The following is a 22,745-nucleotide window of genomic DNA, read 5'->3' on the forward strand; positions in this document are numbered from 1 at the left end:
CTGCACTGTCTGACATGTTGGTTTAGTAACCAACACAATCAATACCAGAGTTGCTGTACTCTTTAGTCTTAATCTCAATGAGCTGTGATTAAGACCTAACAAGTGACCAATGATGGGCACACAGTCTGTAGCTTAACTAAAGTCCCAGTTGTAAATGTACCAGCAAGTGGAAACAAATCATTCCTTTAAAAATATTCGACTAAATAGCATTTGACATTCAGTATCAAACTAGATTACAATACACAAAATCTGTCCTAGGTGACCTATGTTAAACATAATGTGTAAGAATCTCACAACACATCTCTCTCTGGCATTTATCATTTCAGGATATTTTTTCACATGTATACCACCCCAATATATTTTGGGCTTTGTAGAACACCCTACCCACTTTTACAGTTCTCTTGGGGACCAGAGAGAGCTAATTCAGATTGTTAACATCTACCACACTGTCCTCTACATGCTCATCAACCTTATTCTACAACTTAACCTTTTTCAACACTGATATCATTTCTACTTTTTGCTTCTTTCCTCTACAAAGAAAATGTGTAAAACAAAAACTTAAATTATTCTGGCCTGTTATTTCAAAATCAATAAAACATGAAACTTCAACACCAGAGAATAACCACTCTTGGTCTACGAAAAAGAGTCCACTGGGCATTAAAGGCAGAATAGTGGTGAAAATTATATAAATGGATCACAACAAACTAGTCATGACAGCACGTGTTCATGAAAAGGGTACAACTTTTTGAAACATGTCATGCTCCACATTATGAAAAACATGTATTGCTGCCCTTGTACAGTGGTGGCTGCGGGTCTCCATGTTGATCCCAAGCCTCTGTACCCTCTGCTGCCAGTCTCGGTCTGATCAGGGCCTATGACCCTAGACTACTGTCTAATCACATGGAGGTGAAAGAACACGGCCGCAGCAACAGGTGCCCTGGCTGCAATTTGTCACCTCAGTGTTCCCCCTGATCTTACTTCAGAGACCTCTCAATACATTTATCATTGGATCGGAATAGCTAAATCTGGCAAATCTGCTAGGATATTACTTGGAGATTTGTACTGACACTCATTTTGATTGAGATGAGAGATGTTTGATATTTGCATTGCTAAACCCCAGTGAACATGTACCAGCGAACACTTTAACCACTACGCTTTAACCACTATTCATGTATAATAGATAATAATAATCACAAGAAATCCAAAGAGTCCACAGTACAATTCCGACTACTGGTATATTCCAAGCATGTGATTCTGAATCACTATAAAAAATTGATGACACCAGGTATTAGCGAAAAGGTGATATATCCTGCCTTCATCATGAACACATGCAAGGGCAAGGAACATATATGTAAAAGTCAAAATGGGGAATTGCATCAGACATCAGTTTTGTCCCTGATGCATCAAATTTGGAAATATCTATCATAAGACCTTAGTAACCAATGTCTCCAAGAAAGGTCCATCTGGTCATTTCATTTAGAAGCCATTTGGTTTGATTGAATGAGTCTTGATATCCTGAGCTTGCATGTGTATAATTACTTGGTGGGCTCCTCTCACAATACACAGACTCTCAGGGGGGCTCCATACTGCTTCAGATGAAATGAACCAAGGTTTGGATTAGGGCCTGGGAAAGAGTCCCCCAGTAAATGCATCATAAACAAGCATCACATTGGAGCTCTTAACTGCCTATTTATTTGATGCTTACTTTCACCCTTGTCCATATATGTGAACAATCTCAAAACCCTCATTGTCAATTTTTTTATAGGTTTATATACGTGAAAAGTGTTTTGTTTTTAATCTCAAAATGCTGAATCAGAAGATCATTAAAACTAAACTGTGAAAGAATTCAAGTTAAAGATATAAGGTTTTGAAAGATCAGAGTGTCAACAAATGATCAGATTTTCAATCAAAGGTCTACTAGATATAGGCCATCACATAGTTGGAATACTGCTGACTAGGGTTTAAAGAAACAATCAAACCAGATATGGATATGGTTCTCCAAACCAAATTGTACAAAAACATAACTTTTAATCAAAAGGAAATTTCCGACACAATTATTGGCTAAATATAGTTCCTTAAAACATATTCATCAAATAAGCTGTCACAGCATACAGAGGTGGGTGTCTGGATACAAAAGGTGTGACATAATCATTTCTGAGGCAAACAACAAGATACTATAGTGAAGAGCTATTGGATTCCCGTGTGCACATTTAGTGAATGAGTTAGGATATTCAGAACAAAAAAAAATGTTTCGGTGAAAACAATATTTGAATTCACATTTCTTTATAATGATTTGTGAAAAAGAAATTAGGTCAAATCTGACCTTGCTCCTTTAAATAACTCACTTTTCTGAGTAGATTGTGAAACAATGGAATGCAAGAATGGAGGTAGACTGACAGTGGCTGACTGCATGTGGCCAGTGAGAGGGCAGTACATGGCACCTGACACAAGGCTAGGTGACAACTCTGACAATGGTGTCCTGTACTATATAAAAAACTGCACTGATCATTGGATTGTACAGTCCAGGGACAGAGCACATGCATCAGCGCGTGCACACTGTCATGTAGATGTCTTTAACCACACATCAACTTTCAATGGGTAACACTTTGACAATAGATTCATGAATTATCACGGGTTCGTTTGGCTTTGCTTCAATTGTTAATGAGCTCCACATGATGCTAAGTTATCCCCTTCTATTTCAGACGACACAAATTGGGAAACAGCAGGAGGGAACCGGATCATAAAGAGCCAAATCAACTGCCATAACACAAGAATGTTTAACAACAGCTTAAACTATGGTCAGTAATTCATACCGATACCAAAGGATGACTTGAGCAGGATTAGACCCACTGTCTCAGCATAGGCTCATTTTACACAAACAAAAGACAGTGTACACCCATTTATGTTGGTGGCTACAAATGAAACGAACAAGAAATGTTAATTCCATGGTGATATATTTCATAAGGTTATCATAGTTGTGTTTTGAACCTTTAGCTTTCAGTGTTTCAGTGAGTGTTTTCAGCCAAGTAATGTTTTGACAAGGTTTTATTAATTATTTATGTCATATCCAATTTTCAAGTGCATACTTATTTTTGTACAGCAGTTAATTAAGGTATTACCATACCATACCATACCATACCATACCATACCATACCATACCATATTATTCACATGAACAATCAGTTATTTGTGACAACAATGATATATGGGTATATAAAAAGATGAGCGTTATAAATATATACATAGATAGATTGTATATGTAGCGCCGACCTCATGCTTCTGATGTATTATTATCATTATTATTATACATCGTCATCATTATTTTTATTCAATAACAATTTAAAGAGTTGGGCTTTTTTTTTACATCTTCTAAGCTCAAAACTTGAATCATTATATCAAGCTATTTTCTGTATAACAGGCTGAGACTTCCTACCAATTAAATGTACAAGGTACAATGTACAATGAACAATTTCAAGATAGAACATAAAATGAGTTCTTGATTCATTCATGTGTATTCAAAATAAATCTGACTTGCTGATACCCTGCAATTTTCGAACCATAACATTAATCAAATCTGATAATGTCGGTCTAATACTGCCCACACAAGGTGTCCCATTTATCAAAGCTACAGCACACAGATGTCCACAATAACGAGGACAAGGGATAATCCCCATCATAGGGTACTGGTGTGAAGCCAAGGAAACATGCATCAGTGCCCCACGTTTTCTACACTATATTCGGTCTGTCTCCTGTGCTAGCTGGTGTATAACAATGATGAACCCCAACTGGGCGATATGATATCTGTATCTCCTGTTCATTCATCTGAATCCTCCCCATCCCTGTCGTGGAATGTGACCTTGATGAAGTCACTCAACCATTACATCATGTCCCTTGTCACTACTCACCTCGAGTTATGTGGGTTTTTTCATAAATCTGACAGATATAATACCATAGTTTCCTCCTTGTATAGTATGGCAGTTATTTGGCCTTCTCAAGGCATGTTGTTTTTAGTTTTTCTGTATGCAAATCACATTTTAACATAAAAATTCTCAATTTCTTTGTCAAAGCTAAAATGCAGTTTAGAGGATGTGCCCATGATGAAAAAACAATAAACAAAAATGGAAAAACTAATTTGGTTTTAATTTGAAGTGAGAAATTTTAACAAACTAACTCTTCATTAACACACTTGTTTTTCAGATATATTTCAGACAATATTTATTTTCACACTAGTAGCAATAAATCTGCAAAATTTGACATGATAAGCTTAATGTTCATCGTGTATGATTAATTACAGTCATCATTGGGGAGCTCAGCAACTTTAAGCCCCTTTATTCCCTTCAGAAAGCATGTCCATGCTATCATGGCCATACCTCACAATATGACAATCTATCACAAACACCACCACCTGATCATAAACCAGAAAATAACAGTGATTTAAAGCATGTCCTCACATGAGGAAGACATGGGTGAGACCAAAAGCAAGATGGTGATGAAGATAGCAGATTCGTGTATACAGGTCAGGGAGGTCCTTTCCTCCACTGGAATGATTCATTGCCACATCAAGTCTGCGGTCTCCCTCAACATCGCCTTCCTCATTGCCACCCATTCATTTTAAGCTTGGTTGTAATCCCTTCTTTCAGACCTGTCTTACATTACTGACACAAATGAAGAAGTCAAAAACTCACACCTGTAGTTATTGCTGCAGTAACCAAGGTTGTGACACTTTCTGTCTCTATTTAATATGGAATGTATATCATTCCGACATTATATTTTCTGTTGATAAGAACTGTTAGATGCACACAATAATTAAACTGCTTTGTCAACACTTTTCATAGTAACCCCCACATTAGAACACAGCTTATTACAAGGCTCTTCTTTTATTTAAAACACATCTCCTCACTAGGCCTAAAATAGCAATATTTATGTGACTTTGTGTATATCAAAAGTTTAAAACTTTCCTTTATAACTAGTGATATTACATGCTTTTTAACTGCCCCCTTCAGGCACTTGTGTATATACCCATTAAGATCCGGTGTAGAATAGGTCTTCAGCAACCCATGCTTGCCGTAAATGTGATGACTAATGGGATCGGGGGTCAGGCTCGCTGACTTGGTCGATGCATGTCATTGTTTCCCAATTGCGTGGATCGATGCTCAAGATGTCAATCACTGGATTTTCTGGATCATACTCGATTATTTAAAGACTGACGTCGTATAGCTCTTATATTGCTGAGAATGGCGTTAAGCTAAAAACAAACAAACAAACAAACAAACACTTGTGTACAACAAATCTCCTTCTTCTTCTAGCTGCTGTATCCGAGGTAGTGACACACTTATTGAAAAAGAAGTGCATATTGTTGTGGCTGTGTACTTTCTGTAGATACGTCATGAGTCCTAGGAAGGAAATCTTAATTTGTTGTTTGTTGGACCTGTAGCTACTGCCTTACCACCAGAGGTTGTGACACAGATGATCTCACTGAACACATTATTAATTGGCTGATACTGAAATGGCTTAGGTAAAGACAAGAGATTCACATCTATCAGATAAAGTTGAAGATGAAGCCCATTTCTTTCTTTACTGTTCTCTCCATACATCTATCAGCCAATTTCCAAGTTATATTTCAAAAGTAATTCAGAAGGTGCTACTACCATACCCTTAACACATATTTTAGACCCTATACCAATTAACTCATCCTTAATAGTACGTCCAGTGCACAGCATGTTTGAGATAAGACATAATGACCATTCTACATTGGTTGCACCACAGTGTCATGCATGTATCATTTTGTTATAATGTATAAATGTCTCAGCTCTTTCTGTACATGGTCCCAACTTGGTACATATGTACAATAACATTTCTAAATTACGAGTATTCTTCTCTTCCTCATTAAACTTTGTTATCATTGGCTTGTGTAACTACAACGTAGAAGAGGAAGAGGAGATATATCATAACAAAAGAAGCTAAAATAACCATAAAATCATCCTCAAATCAAATTAAGTCTTGTTTGACCATTTGATTCAACATGTCATAGGACCTGAAATGAAGACGGTATGTTTTGCCCCAAATACAACTTTATGACCCATTGTGCTTGTACAGAAAGGCAAACAACACAGATGCTATTTTCCTGTTCACCTAAATACAGATGCTATATTCCTGTTCGCTTCAGTACATCTGCCATTTTCCTGTTCACCTAAATGCAGATGCTATTTTCCTGTTCACTTCAATGCAGATGCTATTTTCCTGTTCACTTCAATACAGATGCTATTTTCCTGTTCACCTAAATACAGATGCTATATTCCTGTTCGCTTCAGTACATCTGCCATTTTCCTGTTCACCTAAATACAGATGCTATATTCCTGTTCACTTCAATACAGATGCTATTTTCCTGTTCACCTAAATGCAGATACTATTTTCCTGTTCACTTCAATGCAGATTCTATTTTCCTGTTCACCTAAATACAGATGCTATTTTCCTGTTCACTTCAATACAGATGCTATTTTCCTGTTCACTTAAATGCAGATGCTATTTTCCTGTTCACCTAAATATAGATGCTATTTTCCTGTTCACTTCAATACAGATGCTATTTTCCTGTTCACCTAAATACAGATGCTATTTTCCTGTTCACTTCAATACAGATGCTATTTTCCTGTTCACCTAAATACAGATCTAAATACACACATTATTTCCTCATACCTTCTGTCCATACTGACAACTCCAAATTGGAAATCACTTCACCTTTCAACTTAGTAATGTCAGCTCTAACTCACCTTAAAGATTTCATTCAACATTTCATTATGGACCTTCTACACTGATTCCCTATTAAGTAAAACTAATAACACTTCAATCATTCTAAATCCATTCTAATGACACCAATGGTTGATCATTCAAGCTCGACCCACCTTTGCCTGTCCCCCCTATACCATAGCGTGCTAGCCATGACTGCTGCTATCACACTTGCAATCATGCTAAAATGATGTCATTGACAGCAGGAAACAGTCTCGGTTTCTTTGATTTGACTGAAATGAAAAGCCAGTCATCCAATGTAATGCAACACGATGTGTGCTTCTAGCAGCAGCTGTATTGCCAATGTCTCCTGTGACCTAGCCTTGCTCCAAGGCTCTACTGAAAGAAGAGTCCATGGATGTGAAGTAATTCTATCCTCCTAATTGACAAGTCTAGATATGTGGACAGTACGGACTCCAGTCTCTTATAGGAACAACTTGTTATTATTTACATAATCTAGGAATTATGATTTAAACAAAAATTTATTGCCTTAGAGACTTGTGCAAGTCCACATGTGACCCTGTAAGTGACATCTGACCTTGCCTCAGGACAACAAAGGAAACAGTTTGGGCTAAATCAAATTCTGTAAAAATTAACAATGTAATTCAATATTTATCTGTTACTCCTAAATAACAGTTCAATTAATTTAAGTCTGGAACTTTAGCCAAAGCCAGAGTCTAGTAAATGTCGGTCCAGTAAGATCATCTAAAATTACTCAAAATAACAACCTTAAATTGTACTGAAAATGATGCTTTGAACCATGTTTGGGTTTGTAGTCTCAAAAGTGTTCGGCACAGACAGTAATTTTTGCTTTTACATATTAGACCATGCTTTAGTTTATAAAGTAAAATATGAAAAAGTGTTGCATTAATCATCATGATCAATTGAACATTTGCTCTTAGTTGACAAAACTAATTATTTATTTTTAGATTCCGTTGATGTATGATTTGTTTACATGTCCAAAACATGATCACACACATAGACTGTCAAATAATACTGAAATGATCATCAAATTTCTGATTTACTAATGAGAAATGAAAATCAATTGTCAATTATTGAGATAATGATACTTGAGAAAATGAAGCTGGCCATAATTTGTGGTTTGTACAAAAGATTACCAGTGCTAAGAGTTGTTGCCCAAACAGAATGTCATTCTCCATAGACGGGGACCACATCTTCATTTAAGGCCGCAGAGACAGTAATCTAACTAAGAATAATGTTCATCTGTGTATATATGGCCCAATTACTTTACGATTTGTGATTTGCACCCAGATAAAACACCAAACAGCATGAACACTCGTAGCTTAAAGTGATTATATTTTCCTCAAGACTAATAATAGGCACCAAGGATGTACCCAGGGCTTGATCAATCAGCATCCTGAGACAGATCAATTTGAGTTGAGAGTTTAATGCTTTCGCTAGCACATCTCCTATCACAGGACGAACCCTCTTCATACTCCGCTATTGACCAATCGCCTTGACTTTGAGGCATTGCCTGACATTGGCTACAACTTAACTTTCAGATGACAGTTGAGGGCACTACATTCTCTTAGACACACTTATGGACACCATCAAGAGCATACTTTTCTGTGGATAAAAAAACTTATATTAAAGAAGTGAAGTTTTATGCAAATACATGTGCTCTTGAGAAAGTGATAAGAGCATAAATTGAGTCTTAATCCAATTTCAGACGAGACGATCGTATGAAATGAATTACTGAAATTACAGTTTATCTCAGGAAAGTAAGAAAACAAACTATGTATTTGATTTGGCTTACAAAATTACAAATACAATTTAAAGTTTTGATTTGATAGGCTTGATGGTTTACAAACATAATATATATATATATGGGTCATGTCATATAATTACTAATGCTTGACATAGCCGAAAGACATCTGTCTCAAATTCTGTAACGATAAACATGTTTATCATGAAAGTTAATGAATCAAAATAAACACGAAGATAAACAGTGTAATGAAAATGAGGTTGGTGTTGTCATGTACGTCACTAAATCTTCACAGTACATTAATTCCACAACATATGTATTCCTCCTTAAGTTTTCATCAGACCAATGAATTATTGCAGTAAGCAGTGAAAAGGGAGCCAGTTATGCCACATGTCATTCTATAGCCAACCTCTCAATCTTTCCGACTTGCATGTGTTGCTTTGGGTGTTCATGTGTACACTTTTTCGGCTGTTTTACTTAAGGTTTGGTTTACAGATTTTATTTGCTAAACCTATCAGGTCAGTGGTTGTGAAAAAACAAATTTGCAGAAACAAATATTTTTCATTTATGGTCACAAGAATATTTGGAAGGCAAAAATAGAATAAAAGGAAAAACTTACAGTGATTATTTGATCAACTACTCAAAGATGTTCTTTCAGTGGAGCTAAATGTTAACCAAAGCCAATTTCTTTGCAATGATAGAAAGCTATTATCTGGAAGGGTATGACAACAAACAGTTGAAACTTACTTTTACAATCTATCATCTTGTGTATACAAGCCAACAGACATCAGATCTCATTTCGCAACTGAATCAGGAAATATACAGTATTCAGTTCCATGAAAATATCAGTAATAAGAATACCTTGCAAAAGTCTACAACCTTATTGTCAAAATGGGAGAAAAGAATATTCTTTTCAAAACTAAATATCAGTAACTTTAACATGTGTAAAACTTAAGAAAAAAGAAGAAAAAACACCAAAATTCCACATTTGGTTTCATGTGCACTTAAACCCTTCTACAAAGCTGGGGCAAGAACTGGTGATGTGTATCATACTGCATGTTGAAGTAACACAAACAAACACCTTGACACCAGCAGAGCTTTAATATGCAAAATATTTATGGAAACTGAGAAGCAGGAGGCAAATATATTTTCAAACCAAATATAGTTCAGTCAGATAACGATCCATAGCCATATAGTCTACCATCAATGCCATACAACAACGGGCGGTCGGGTAGCCTAGTGGTTAAAGCGTTCGCTCGTCACGCCGAAGACCCGGGTTCGATTCCCGACATGGGTACAATGTGTGAAGCCCATTTCTGGTGTCCCCCGCCATGATATTGCTGGAATATTGCTAAAAGCGGCGTAAAACCATACTCACTCACTCATACAACAACCATTCTTTAAGGTTAGGGAGGCACAATGTTCAAAGCATTTAATGAAGGCATTAAGAATGACTATCTGAGATGCTTTGTGTTACTTGGTCTGTGAAACAAGCCAAAATCAATTATGTACTAAACAGTTCATGTCGCTTTCAAAAGTGCCTTGAAAATGACATCACATCATTTCGCAGCATAGAGTAATAAATCTATCCTGTAAAAATGCTGGTCTAACATACTTGTTTATTTTTAATATCGGCAGCAGTAAGAAATTCAGCCTGTTACAGATCATAGTTATGACACATATTGAAGGAAAAGGGGACGTACACTGAAAGCATTCGGTTGTTCCATTTAACAGTGTAGGGCTGGGACAGGTGACTCGGGTACCCAGGTTGGGTGGGTAGTGGGTAGGACCCCGGTACCCACAGGACAACGGGGACCTGTGGTTAGTCACGTGATATATTGTTTAATGACAAAAATGATCTAGAACTCTATGGTTACACTAAAGTCACTAATGTTCACATTTCTTTCTGACTATGCACCCATTCCTTCTGATTTTTCATATAGTTGAATAAAGATATAACTTAATTCAACTTCAGTGTATGAATGACCAGATTGTTTAATACATGTATCTAAATACGTTTTGCCAGGGCTATGCTAAAAATGTCCCCAATCGGACATCTCCTTAGACCTACAGTGGGTACCCAAGTAGGGTCGGGTAATAGGGTGGTGGGTACCCGGGTTGTAAATTTGAACTCGTCCCAGCCCTATAACAGTGCTATGCGGATTTAGCAGTTTTATGATGCTTAATAAATTGCTGATTTCTTCCTTTTGCTTGGGAGCCCTCCTTGTATGTACTACATTGCCTTTTGAGCAATCAATACTCCGATAAAACCTAACTTTGTGTGCATGTTGGTGAATTCTGAGGAAATCCTGCAGACAGAATATAAACCTTGCAATGGTGCTAATCTACCTCCAAATACTTGCAGCGAAGACATTGATTAAAGATGTGGAATGAAATGACACAGTAACTTTACTTGATTCATTTTTTGGAAAACATGACCAAAGGATTCAAACTGTTATCCTAACATTAAAATTTAATTTTGCTACCAAAGTGTTTTAATCATATTTTGTGTGAAAAACATGACTGTGGCCTGCACATATTTGTCTTAGAATATCAGAAGAATGTGGCTGCCGAATTTACAGATTAGGGCTATACAGGATAAAATACAGACTCCTTCACATTGTATGGATTTTAACATACAGAAACACAGAACCACAATTGTTCAGATTTCCAGGGATCGCTGGAAAAAATCATTCTGAAACCTGATCTATCAAAGTCACTTCAACTATAAGTGTTCAAGCAACCAGAGGATCTGCAACCAAATCTATTATGAATTAATGCAGGGATAACTAGGATATTGCTCTTGACAAATCATGCATTGACGGTGGACACGATCTCGAGTAATATAACCAATGTATTCGGGGGGCATAGTCAGCCACAGCATTGCAGTTTGCCTGTGCAGAGCTGTGTCTTATGTCAAGTCATGAGCATGTATTTTTGCCTGATTATGTTCATTGATTTGCCTGTGCCATTCCTGTGTTCACTGGTTTGCCAGTGCCATTCCTTTGTTCACTGGTTTGCCTGTGCCATTCCTGTGTTCACTGGTTTGCCTGTGCCATTCCTGTGTTCACTGGTTTGCCTGTGCCATTCACAACTTCAATGTTTTTTTCAGTGCCATTTCTGTGTTTATTTGTTTCACCAAGTGATAAACATGTGCATCACTTTAGGCTATCCTCCCTTACTGTAATTGAACTACTGTTCAAAGCAGTATCAAAGCAGTTCAAAGTACTATCACAACATACAGTGACAATCCTTCGACTTTAGACTTATGCCAAGGTCCCTATAAACCAAGCCCTGGTGACCTTCGGTTGTGAAGGTCATCCAAGAGGTCACCACCATGTTCAACATATTCAGTAATTAGGTACATGCTTAATTACTCCATGAAAAATAAGGTGGTTATTTACAGTTATTACAGTGGCGCCAAGGTAAACATTGCTACATGCTGATGAGGTTCTTCAAGGTAGCATGCCCTGATTTAGTAGCCATTGAGAATGATGTCGTTCCATACATATGGCTAGTTCCAGACATTACTAAGGTAATAGCTACATGCCCCCGTGGTGTAGAGCCCTCAAAATGTGTAGTCCACCAAACGAAGATAACATATCGCGCTGAAACACATCAATCCTAATTGGTTGTACCTTATTGGTGAGTAATGGGATCATGTACCACACGCAGCACATGCTTAATGGCCAATGTACGATCTCAGACAGCATGTCAGTGGCCAGAAAAATGAAGTAAATTCTGAGCACAATCATGTTATTGTGGGTTACATGCATCATCACTCTCAAGACTACTGCTTATACGTAGAATTATTGAATCAAATCTTCATCAGAACAATTCCACATCAATTTTTTTTTTTTTTTACAAAGCTCATGTTGTATGAGGGAGAAAAGTATACATGTGTTCCAACTGTTTCCGGTGGCAGGTAACTATAATTATCCATTTACTCATACAAATGTTTTTTTTCTCAACTAGTTACATATCTAACAACTTTCAGAGTTGAAAGTGAAATGCTGAGTGTTTCTTGTATCTTGTTTCTCTCTGCCTTATAACAGTAGAGAATGTTGAAAGTATGTAACAGTATCATCATGCACTGATGTATGCATGAACACTCTGTGAGACCAATCATAAGGCAAAATTCATACTTAAAGTGAGCATCAGAACTAAGCAAGAATGTGAATACATGACACTTTTTTATGGATAGCAACTTCTTTTATTCTTTATACGACGTTTCAGAGCTACTTCTTGCACCTGCATCATTGGATGAAGAACAAATGAATAAATGAGCAAGAAGTAGCTCTGAAACGTTGTATAAAGAATAAAAGAAGATGCTATCCATAAAAAGTGTCATGTATTCATGTTCTCCCAACTTCTAATGCCTATCAAAGACTAAGCTAGAATGGTAAACAAGGAGAAGAACAACACTTGTGAACATGGTCCTTGGTTCCAAGAAAATTGATAAATTAGAAAAAAGTGACATACCAGTTTTCTTCCACAATCTTCATCACAGAAGAGCAGGCTTCCTTCACTGGACGGTATCTGAAAACACACGAGGGAGATCATTAAACATGTCAGTGTGATGTTACCAGTAGTACGGTACAACTGTCTCGCCATTTGGATTTACATCTAAAACATAATCATGTCAAACATGATTGCTGAAATGTGATTCAAATGTCTGTCACCAGCAACTCAGAATGACAATTGACATAACAAATCCAAAACAAAAGTTTCATAAAGAAAGTGGGTCACTAGACGGTCCACAATAAGGTGTCACAACTAACTGGGCAGAGCTGCGTCCTTAAAAGCATGCAAAAAAAACCTAAGGATTCCGGGTTCAAATCCCTGTTTCACCCTGATCATATTTCGAGGCTGGTCAGCTCCATACCCATGTCAGTAGGTTTCACCTAAGCTGACAGCGAACTCACTCATACAAATTTTTGCCAAAATGTCCCAATATCTTGGTATCAGTTCATGATATATTTACAGTATCGTAAGGCAGTGCATCAATTTGTTTTAATCAGGTGGTCAAAATTGGTGATGAAGGAGATTATGGACTTGAACTTGAACATTAAGTTGGATCATGTATGGCCTTGAACTTGCTCCTTATAAAACACCACTTTCCCGTACAAACCAGTTTGTAAATTGTTTTTAAAAGGGAATACCTTATTTTGATTCCTAACACACACATTGAATCACTTGAGCCCTTCTGATACAAATCACAACATGGTGCAACAGGATCAACTGTCTGACAGTCAGTTCCTCAATGAATGGCACACTGAACTTGAACAGTCAGCTTATGTATATGAAAGTAATAGACAAAGCGAGTCAAATTGAAGCCAGCATTGTTTGTATTGGAACTGTGTCACAAGCATGTTTGACAAACATAAAATTGGTTGTTTAAATATTTTTGTAGATTTTTTCATATATTTTTCATAGAAAAAGAGGTAAGAAACATTGTGTATCAAGTAGCAGACGCAGAGATTTTCACAAACTTCTACCAGTTTCAGTGTCAAGCAAAGAGTTCAGGAGGCTGGTGATGACTGCAAGGTGCGAGTTTTAGTGAAGTAAAAGTGAACACATAATATTTTACACATCACAACGTGGGATGTGGTTGCTTTGTCTGCAATAAAACAACAGTAAAACATGGGCATGTTTGCAGTGTTTTGACTAGCCTGTCTCACAGTCCCTGAACCATATTATTTTCCCTTCCACAAAGATCTTATTGTAATCTATTGGTCTAAATAAAGCAAGTCTAGATTTTCCACAGGTTCAGCATCCCACTAGGACTCCTTTTCAATTTACATGTAGCTGCTTGTTTCCTTTGAAGTTATATATTTTCAGAGACTAACCCTTAGTCTAGTGTTTCCTGTTTGTCCATGCATATCTCCAGACTGTAACTGAGAGCCATTCTGCCTCGCTGGAAATCATTTTTCATATTGTTGTATGACAACTCTCAAACACACATTCAGTCATATAAACCACACAGAACACCCATCCCTCAGCACCACATTAGCATATTTCAAGTACATCTAAACGAGTCATTTCATGTGGTAAATATTGAAACATTCATCACAAATACAAAGAACATGTTGGAGACAAAAAGAAGCTGGTAAAATTGATTGCAGACAGCACTTATATAACACAAATACACATCCCATTTCCAATTTCATTTTCTGATTGATTATTGACTAGGCAACTCTGTTTTTTCATGTCTGACGGCTTGAAGATTGTGTGCCAACCTTGTGAAAACTCTTCTCACTTCACACTTGGTGAAAATCAGTACACAGCGTCACGTCTTGGTTTTTTTTGTCTGCTAATACAAGTAGCTAAGATTAAGTGTCTAACTCATGTACACCCAAGGCCTAACAAGCACACTTACTCTGAGATACGTACATCACGCTAACATAAGACTTACTTTCTCCAATGTTCCTATTATCACATCAAGCTCAAGTACGTAATATCCATATAAGACAATCACTTTTAGTCATAATGTTTAACAAGAATACAACATAAGTCTCTAATCAGCTAAGCATTTAGGAACAACTTTCTCATACAGATGATAAAACAACACTATTATGAAACTCAACTCAAATTAAATTTTCTAATTAATTTCCCACTATGAACAAGCTGATTCCTAAACATCCATCAACTAAATGTTTTAATCCTTGTACAAATGGATCACAAAAAGGGGGAAATAACTAAAATAATATTTTGTATTAAATACCGGTTCATGCATATTATCTTTTTTTATCAGTCAAACCATGTTGTCAAAACAGGTCACAGCCAGGCTATATCTGACATATCACATAATGAATGCATTGTTCTGCATGCTCCTGTCAATCAATCATCTGGCTACAAAGTAACCCTGGTTCATGTAATACAAGAGCATTCACCCCTTTATTGATTTGAAATGCATGAAATAGACAAGACTTGTCACTCAAAGTGTAGACAACATCGTGTGTAGTGTCACATCAAACACAAATGTATTACCTGTGATGGATATGCTTTTCTTACTACATGTCAAGACAAAATTAATCAGGGTTATACAAATATGAAATAAAGCTTTGGATACTTGATCTATTTGGTAAAATAACTTTAAAATAGTTTGTCATAGATCATATACACCCCAAATGTTACTTGACATTTTGTGTACATTATTAATTCACCTGTTGAAACTATTCATTTCTGTGCAAAAAGCACTTCTACTGCTATGCCGAACAAGATGTATTTGTTTGTTTAATATTTGATTTATAAGTATCTTTCAAGGCTTTTGTTCATATGTTACTAAGACAACACAGGTGATTTGTAGACTTATATGCCAGCTATGACAGTTTGGTAAAGAAAAACGTTCAGCCATGTTATTTTTGAGTGATCAATTAACAGTTTTTCTGCTTCACTTGCCAGTTGCTCCACATCAGGGTGCAACTGCACCAAAGCATCCCTTGCGCATGTCCAAACTCCAATAGTTAACAGCTGTAACCTAAAGAACATTTACAGTGTTTTCACATAAACACTAAACATTGCTAATAAAAATATTAGACTACAGGTTGTATACATCTTGCTTTGAGCATTTTGAGTGACGTATTTATCAAATGCAATACTGGTACGTTTGTTTTCAAGCTTACCATATAGTTACTACCAAATGACAACCAGATGTCCTCAAAAACACAGAGAAATATAACTAGTCACGTTAATACAATTTTTAGAAGAATAAATGATTTAAGGTTTTCATGTGAAGATTCTTGTTTGTGGATAGTGACAAATTTTACAAACAATCCTCATATAACGATGCTACTATGACAATTCAATCCTAATACTACCGGTATTACTAATACCACAAAGACTACAAGTAGTGCTCAGGGGTAGGATTGTTGTGGGAATGAGAAAGCGAAACAATTGTTTCATTGGCTATAGAGGGTTGATCTTCGCAGGCTGGCCATGATGTTGAATATGACAGCCTTGCTATGTGCGTCAAAGCCCCTCTGTCCAGCAAAAGCCATGCAATCAATGAATGTGACAGATATATTTGCTCATCAAACACCCATCAGCATCCAGGGCCTGCCTGGTACTATGTGCAGAGGGACAGCTCCCCAGCCGAGCTGTTAGCAGCAGCAACACATGAATGTTTTCAGGGAGGGAAACTGAGGGACCATCAACACTGAACTTTGTAACACAATACAAGTGTATACAGAAAAATCTACCTGTTTTGTGAAGCTTTTATTTTTTGTAAAAGTAGCTGTGATATTGTCATTGTCCTCAATAATCTAGAAGATTCTGCCATACAAAGGATCTTTCCAATAGGCCAGATACAAAAAGCTTAGGCTTGAGATTTAACCGTTACTGATTCAAGTAGACTGCTAGATGAACATTCCTCTCCCTCACTGATGGGAGCTCTAGGGAAGTCTACTATAGTGCTCTCTTGAGTGAGTGTGTGAGTGAGTTTGGTTTAACGCCGCTTTTAACAGTATTCCAGTTATATCGCGGCGTGTCAGCTTAATGTGGGAGGAAAGCCCGAAGTGATACAGGTCTCAGACGTTTACCACTTCGGTGAAACCCACGAGCACGGGTATGGTGCTGACAAACCTAGAAACATAATCGGGGCGAACCGGGATTCGAACCCACAAACATAGGTTTCTGGCGTACCCAAGGGACGCAACTCTGCACAGCGAATCGCGGCGCCCTAGACGACTGGGCCACCCGTGCCCCCTCTTGAGCATATTCATTCTATTAATGATCAAATATCAAAGTCAAATCATACTTTCAAGACAACTATTATGTGTTTTTTGAAATTGTAATGAAATCTTACAGAATGACAAAAATGTCTTTTGCATATTTTCTTAAGACAAATTATAAATTCAATACTTGTGATATTTATCATGTTTTAACACTATTGCCAAATCAAATTCTAAAATGTATCAATTTAAGATAAGATGAAAGACCATTTATTTGATGATTTGTATGACATCCTTTAATCAGTAAAAACTCAAATATATGTAAAAGATGCCGAGATAGGTTTGACACAGTACAAATCAGTAGCACTTTCATGATGCCTCGTACTACACACACACAGCCTTACCCCAACCAGTAGCATAATCCCCATCTGTGATGAGAAATAGGAATTGGTCTTGTACAAGGGAGATGCCTTCAATCACGCTCTGGACTAAATTAGATTGCAGAAGATTAAACAGATCTCCAAGAGGATAAAATACACCCAAATGTGACTTTCCCACTTGGCCACATACAAAGGATTACCAGATTGATGCTTCACCCATTTTTCACTTTGAGTGAGTGAGTGAGTGAGGTGAGTGAGGTGAGTGAGTGAGTGAGTGAGTGAGTGAGTGAGTGAGTGAGGTGAGTGAGGTGAGTGAGTGAGTGAGTGAGTGAGTGAGTGAGTGAGTGAGTGAGTGAGTGAGTGTGGTTTTATGCTGCTTTTAGCAATATTCCAGCAATATCACGGCGGGGAACACCAGAAATGGGCTTCACACATTGTACCCATGTCGGGAATCGAACCCGGGTCTTCGGTGTGACGAGCGAACGCTTTAACCACTAGGCTACCCGACCGCCCCTTTTTTCACTTTGTCTTCAGCATCTCAAATACAGATCTTAAAGGTCTTCATACCCCATCCAGTTAGGTTTTATAACACATAAAAACATAGCTCCACATCACAGAGACAACCTGACAGATAAACATTGTATGAATATCATAATAATATTAATTTCTAACCACTGATGCACTAAATCTCAAGATCCCAGTAAGGTTAATATCATAATAAAACTAAAATTACCACAATAACATGAATAAACTGACAAACAGGAAATAAACATTGTTGTATGATCATTTTATTCCCTGGATTGAAGTGTTCTCTAAAGACTTCAGTACATTTATCTAGGACCATAAACTTTAATATGAGTTAACAACTCTTCGAGTGCCAGTGTTGTCGTGTAATATCTCCTGGAATGGCTCTCATGGAGGAAATGGAGAGGTTAATTTGAGACAATGTGACAAGGTTACTACGTACAGTGTCTGTATGGCCAGTGTGTGTATGTGTCTATGAACTACTGAGTGAGTGAGTGAGTTCGGTTTTAACGCCGCTTTTAACAGTATTCCAGTTATATCGCGGCGTGTCAGCTTAATGTGGGAGGAAAGCCCAAAGTGATACAGGTCTTAGACGTTTACCACTTCGGTGAAACCAACGAGCATGGGTATGGTGCTGACAAACCTAGAAACATAATCGGGGCAAACCGGGATTTGAACCCACAATCAAAAGTCGTTCTGACGTGACCCATTGGGATGTCCTCAGATCTTTGTAGCGGTAGCAAGAACTAAGTTCTGATTTTAATGAGATTGCATCAAAATCATTTTGAGGAACGTGGGGCCCAAGCAATAATTCACTCTGAATTCTAAAACTGGAAGCTAATATCTCTTCAGAGGGAGGTCTAACAATGTGACAATTATCTTGACTTATTTCTTTCTTGTACCACCATGCTGGGTACTCAGTCTTCTTCCTCAGACACTTACGCTTCTATAGTCCTTAACACATTGTAGTAACTACCTTGGCTCCACCACCATAACATCACCTTGCATTGGAGGGCTCGTACTCACCAACATAGTATGGTGAAGATTCTGTGATAATGCTTCAATAATGAAATGTATTTAAGGGCAAAGGCCTTTTATGTGCAACATTAAACAAGCAGACAATTCCAATTTGAAATATATGCAATTTCAGAAACACAATGTTTCTGAATTATATACTACTCAAGTTAACACCCAATTCTTCATATTACTATTGTTAATCTGTCATGCAAAGAAATTAAAAGAACACTCAATTCTTTCATATTACTATTGTTAATCTGTCATGCAAAGAAATTAAAAGAACACTCAATTCTTTCATATTACGATTGTTAATCTGTCATGCCACGACAGATTAATTTTAGTAATATGAAAGAATTGGGTGGTCCTTAACTTCTTTTAAGTAGTATAGATGAAAGGTAACTGTATGACAGAGTGATATTGTGTCACTGCAACATTGCTGTGTACTTTATTTAGTAATTATGATGATGGTTTTAATGTCTGTTCAAAGCCTAAATGCATGCAAGCTAACCTATTTTCTGCTTTGGTGAAATCCACAAAAACTAAGGTAATGTGTTGAAAGACCCACAATCATAACCAGTATTGACAGGTTGAGATATCTGATGTAAGAACAAATTAAATTATTGTCTATCCCAAACGACAAATTGACAGCTTGTGCGAAATCTACAGGAACAACAGTGCCTGTCTCATTATAGGAAAGGCTGAATGGTTGGTGAGTGACTTCTCTTTACAAACACCCCCACAAATCCAGGTTAGGATTAGTCTTCACCAACCAATGCTTGGTTGATGCATGTTATCGAATCGCAATTGGGTAGATCAATGATCTTGATGTCAATCACTGGTTTGTCTGGTCCAGACTCGATTATTTACAGACCGCCATCATATGGCAGGAATATTGCAGAGTGCGGAATTAAACTAAAAATAAAACCAAATTTTAGGGGTGAGCAAATGTCACTGGAGGTGTTTATCCCAGCTGACACAACTACAGCAGAACACTCCACACCTTCCAACATGTCTCCCCAGCATTGTTTGCCACACAGTTTACCAAGACTGCCTACACAGCATGATCTGTACAATAATTATAAAAAAATAACAGTGATTCAATAAGTTTAGTTTGAATTGTCTGAAATCATTTAAAAATATAATGAATAGTACCCAAATAACGTTTTATGTGCATTCGCTGTACAGTAATAAGAAAAAGATCAAATTAACAGTGACCCTGTTTAATTGGTATTGTCAGTACTGTACTATCTAAATATTGCATTGTCAGTACCATACTATCTAAATATTAAATATTGCATTGTCAGTGCTGTACTATCTAAATATTGCATTGTCAGTACTGTACTATCTAAATATTGCATTGTCAGCACCATACTATCTAAATATTAAATATTGCATTGTCAGTGCTGTACTATCTAAATATTGCATTGTCAGTACTGTACTATCTAAATATTGCATTGTCAGCACCATACTATCTAAATATTAAATATTGCATTGTCAGTACCATACTATCTAAATATTAAATATTGCATTGTCAGTGCTGTACTATCTAAATATTAAATATTGCATTGTCAGTACTGTACTACCTAAGTATTGCATTGTCAGTACTGTACTACCTAAATATTGCATTGTCAGTACTGTACTACCTAAATATTGCATTGTCAGTACTGTACTACCTAAATATTGCATTGTCAGTATTGTACTATCTAAATATTAAATATTGCATAGTCAGTACTGTACTACCTAAATATTGCATTGTCAGTATTGTACTATCTAAATATTAAATATTGCATAGTCAGTACTGTACTACCTAAATATTGCATTGTCAGCACCGGTGCTGCAATTGCATGACACTATTATTCCACTGAGTCCTGCATATAGACAGGAGCAGGTCCTGTCTGATGGTACCAATCTGACCCAGCCTTGACAGGGTTTGACCTTTCACTATGTAAATTTAATATGATAATGTAATACAGGTCACATGGGGATACAAGTATTAAGCATGAAAAACACATCAGTTACTTCAATTGCCATTCTCTACATAGATTGTATTATGCATACACTAATGCTACCACCACAGAGCTACAGACTGTGCTTCATATTTTTTAAAAGAATCACAGTTTTTGTGTTTGTAATTGTAAATAAACTAAATGTCAATTCTTTGACTTAATCCTCTCTGAAAGAACAGTACACTAACACTGTTTTTTTTCATAATATGTGATGACTGAAATGGGAATTGGATAATAGATCCCCTTATATACCGGTAATCAAAGAACTAAAGTCTGAAAGGAGGTCAGTAGCAATTGCATATATACTGTATTCACTGCAATAAGTGCCCATAGGCACTAAAAAACGGCGATTATTAAAATCATATACAATGAGTTATATTTGTGTTTTGTAGAGATAGGGCTGAAGAGAACAGCAGTAGAGAAGTTAGTTCAAACATCAATGAAATTAGAACTTTTTCCTAAATAGTTACTGGGTAAAATTATAAATCCCTTTAAATTGCAGCGCTTTCTGTATAAAATCGGCAATAAGCACAAAAAAATGTGGACTGTCATCTAAATTTCAATTTTAGTAGAGGACACTGACAAAGGTCACTTAGAGCGGCCTGTTAGTTCATCAGAGCTCACTTAATAGAGCAGTGCAAATACGGTAACCAAAAAGAAAATGAATTGTGTTTTACCACAGTCTTAATTATTATAACCACAACAGCGATATCATGTCCCTGACAAACCTGTGGTTGATATAATGAAGAACAATTACCGTATTCAACTTAATAAGCGCCCAGGGCGCTCTCAAAATTAGAAATAGGGGGCTCTTATTAGAATATAATTTTGGTGAAAGAGTTGAAAGATTGTAAATTTCGTGGTCTATGCTGACAGCCTGAAATGATACAAAAGAAAAGTCTGTTATACACGACAGATACATTTTTCCAGAATTAATTGTCCGTAATTAAGGATGCATATAACACATGAATGTGTATTATACATGGATAAATAAGTCTTGTGTACACTGATCAATTGGAAGGGTGCTAATTGGTATTGTTCACTAGCCAATATATTAGCAAATATCACCATAGGCGCTTATTAGTGCGGGGCACTTATTATGTTGAATACGCTATATATATGTTATCTGTGTAAGATCACCCCAAAACAGGCAGGTTACATACTGTATCCACGAGAGCCTCACTCCACAAAATGATCTTAGCGCTACGATTATCGTAAATCTATGACAGCATATTGTGCATATGAGATATTGCATGGGAACCTGCATATTGGTCTGAATTCCCCATGGGGAAAGCAGTCTGAGCCAAAAACGTCTGTGTACAAACCTGAAAGTGTCTCTTGGCATCACTTCAGTAGACTGTAACTTGCTAACATATCTTTAATATTAGCTGAGCATACTAACAAGATTTGACTAGACTTGTGTTTAGTGGTTCATGTCACAGACTGGGAACGTCAACATGACTGAAGACACCAGCTGTACAGAAGTGTCTATCAAATCACTAACTGCAGCATTAAATGTGTAGAAGCAACTGTTTTCCTACACACTCAAACACAGTGTCAATAATCATGAACTAAACCCAAACAAAGCAACACTTCAGCTGTTCTCATCTCCCCATAACCGTATCTTAAGGGGACA

The 22,745-nt window shown here is 36.9% G+C and overlaps 1 protein-coding gene across 1 annotated transcript in view; it reads right to left on the reverse strand.

The window, feature by feature from the left end:
- Nucleotides 1-22,745, reverse strand: part of LOC124126219 (proto-oncogene tyrosine-protein kinase ROS-like) — a 169,464-nt gene that overhangs the window by 120,030 nt on the left and 26,689 nt on the right. The window contains exon 2 of the mRNA XM_048383716.1: nucleotides 12,992-13,048. Coding sequence (XP_048239673.1) covers nucleotides 12,992-13,048 — 57 coding nt within the window. The remainder of the gene's footprint in view (nucleotides 1-12,991; nucleotides 13,049-22,745) is intronic.

The sequence above is a fragment of the Haliotis rufescens genome, unplaced genomic scaffold (genome assembly GCF_023055435.1).
Source record: "Haliotis rufescens isolate VD_foot unplaced genomic scaffold, xgHalRufe1.0.p SCAF_5, whole genome shotgun sequence".
In the NCBI taxonomy this organism is placed as follows: Eukaryota; Metazoa; Mollusca; class Gastropoda; order Lepetellida; family Haliotidae; genus Haliotis; species Haliotis rufescens.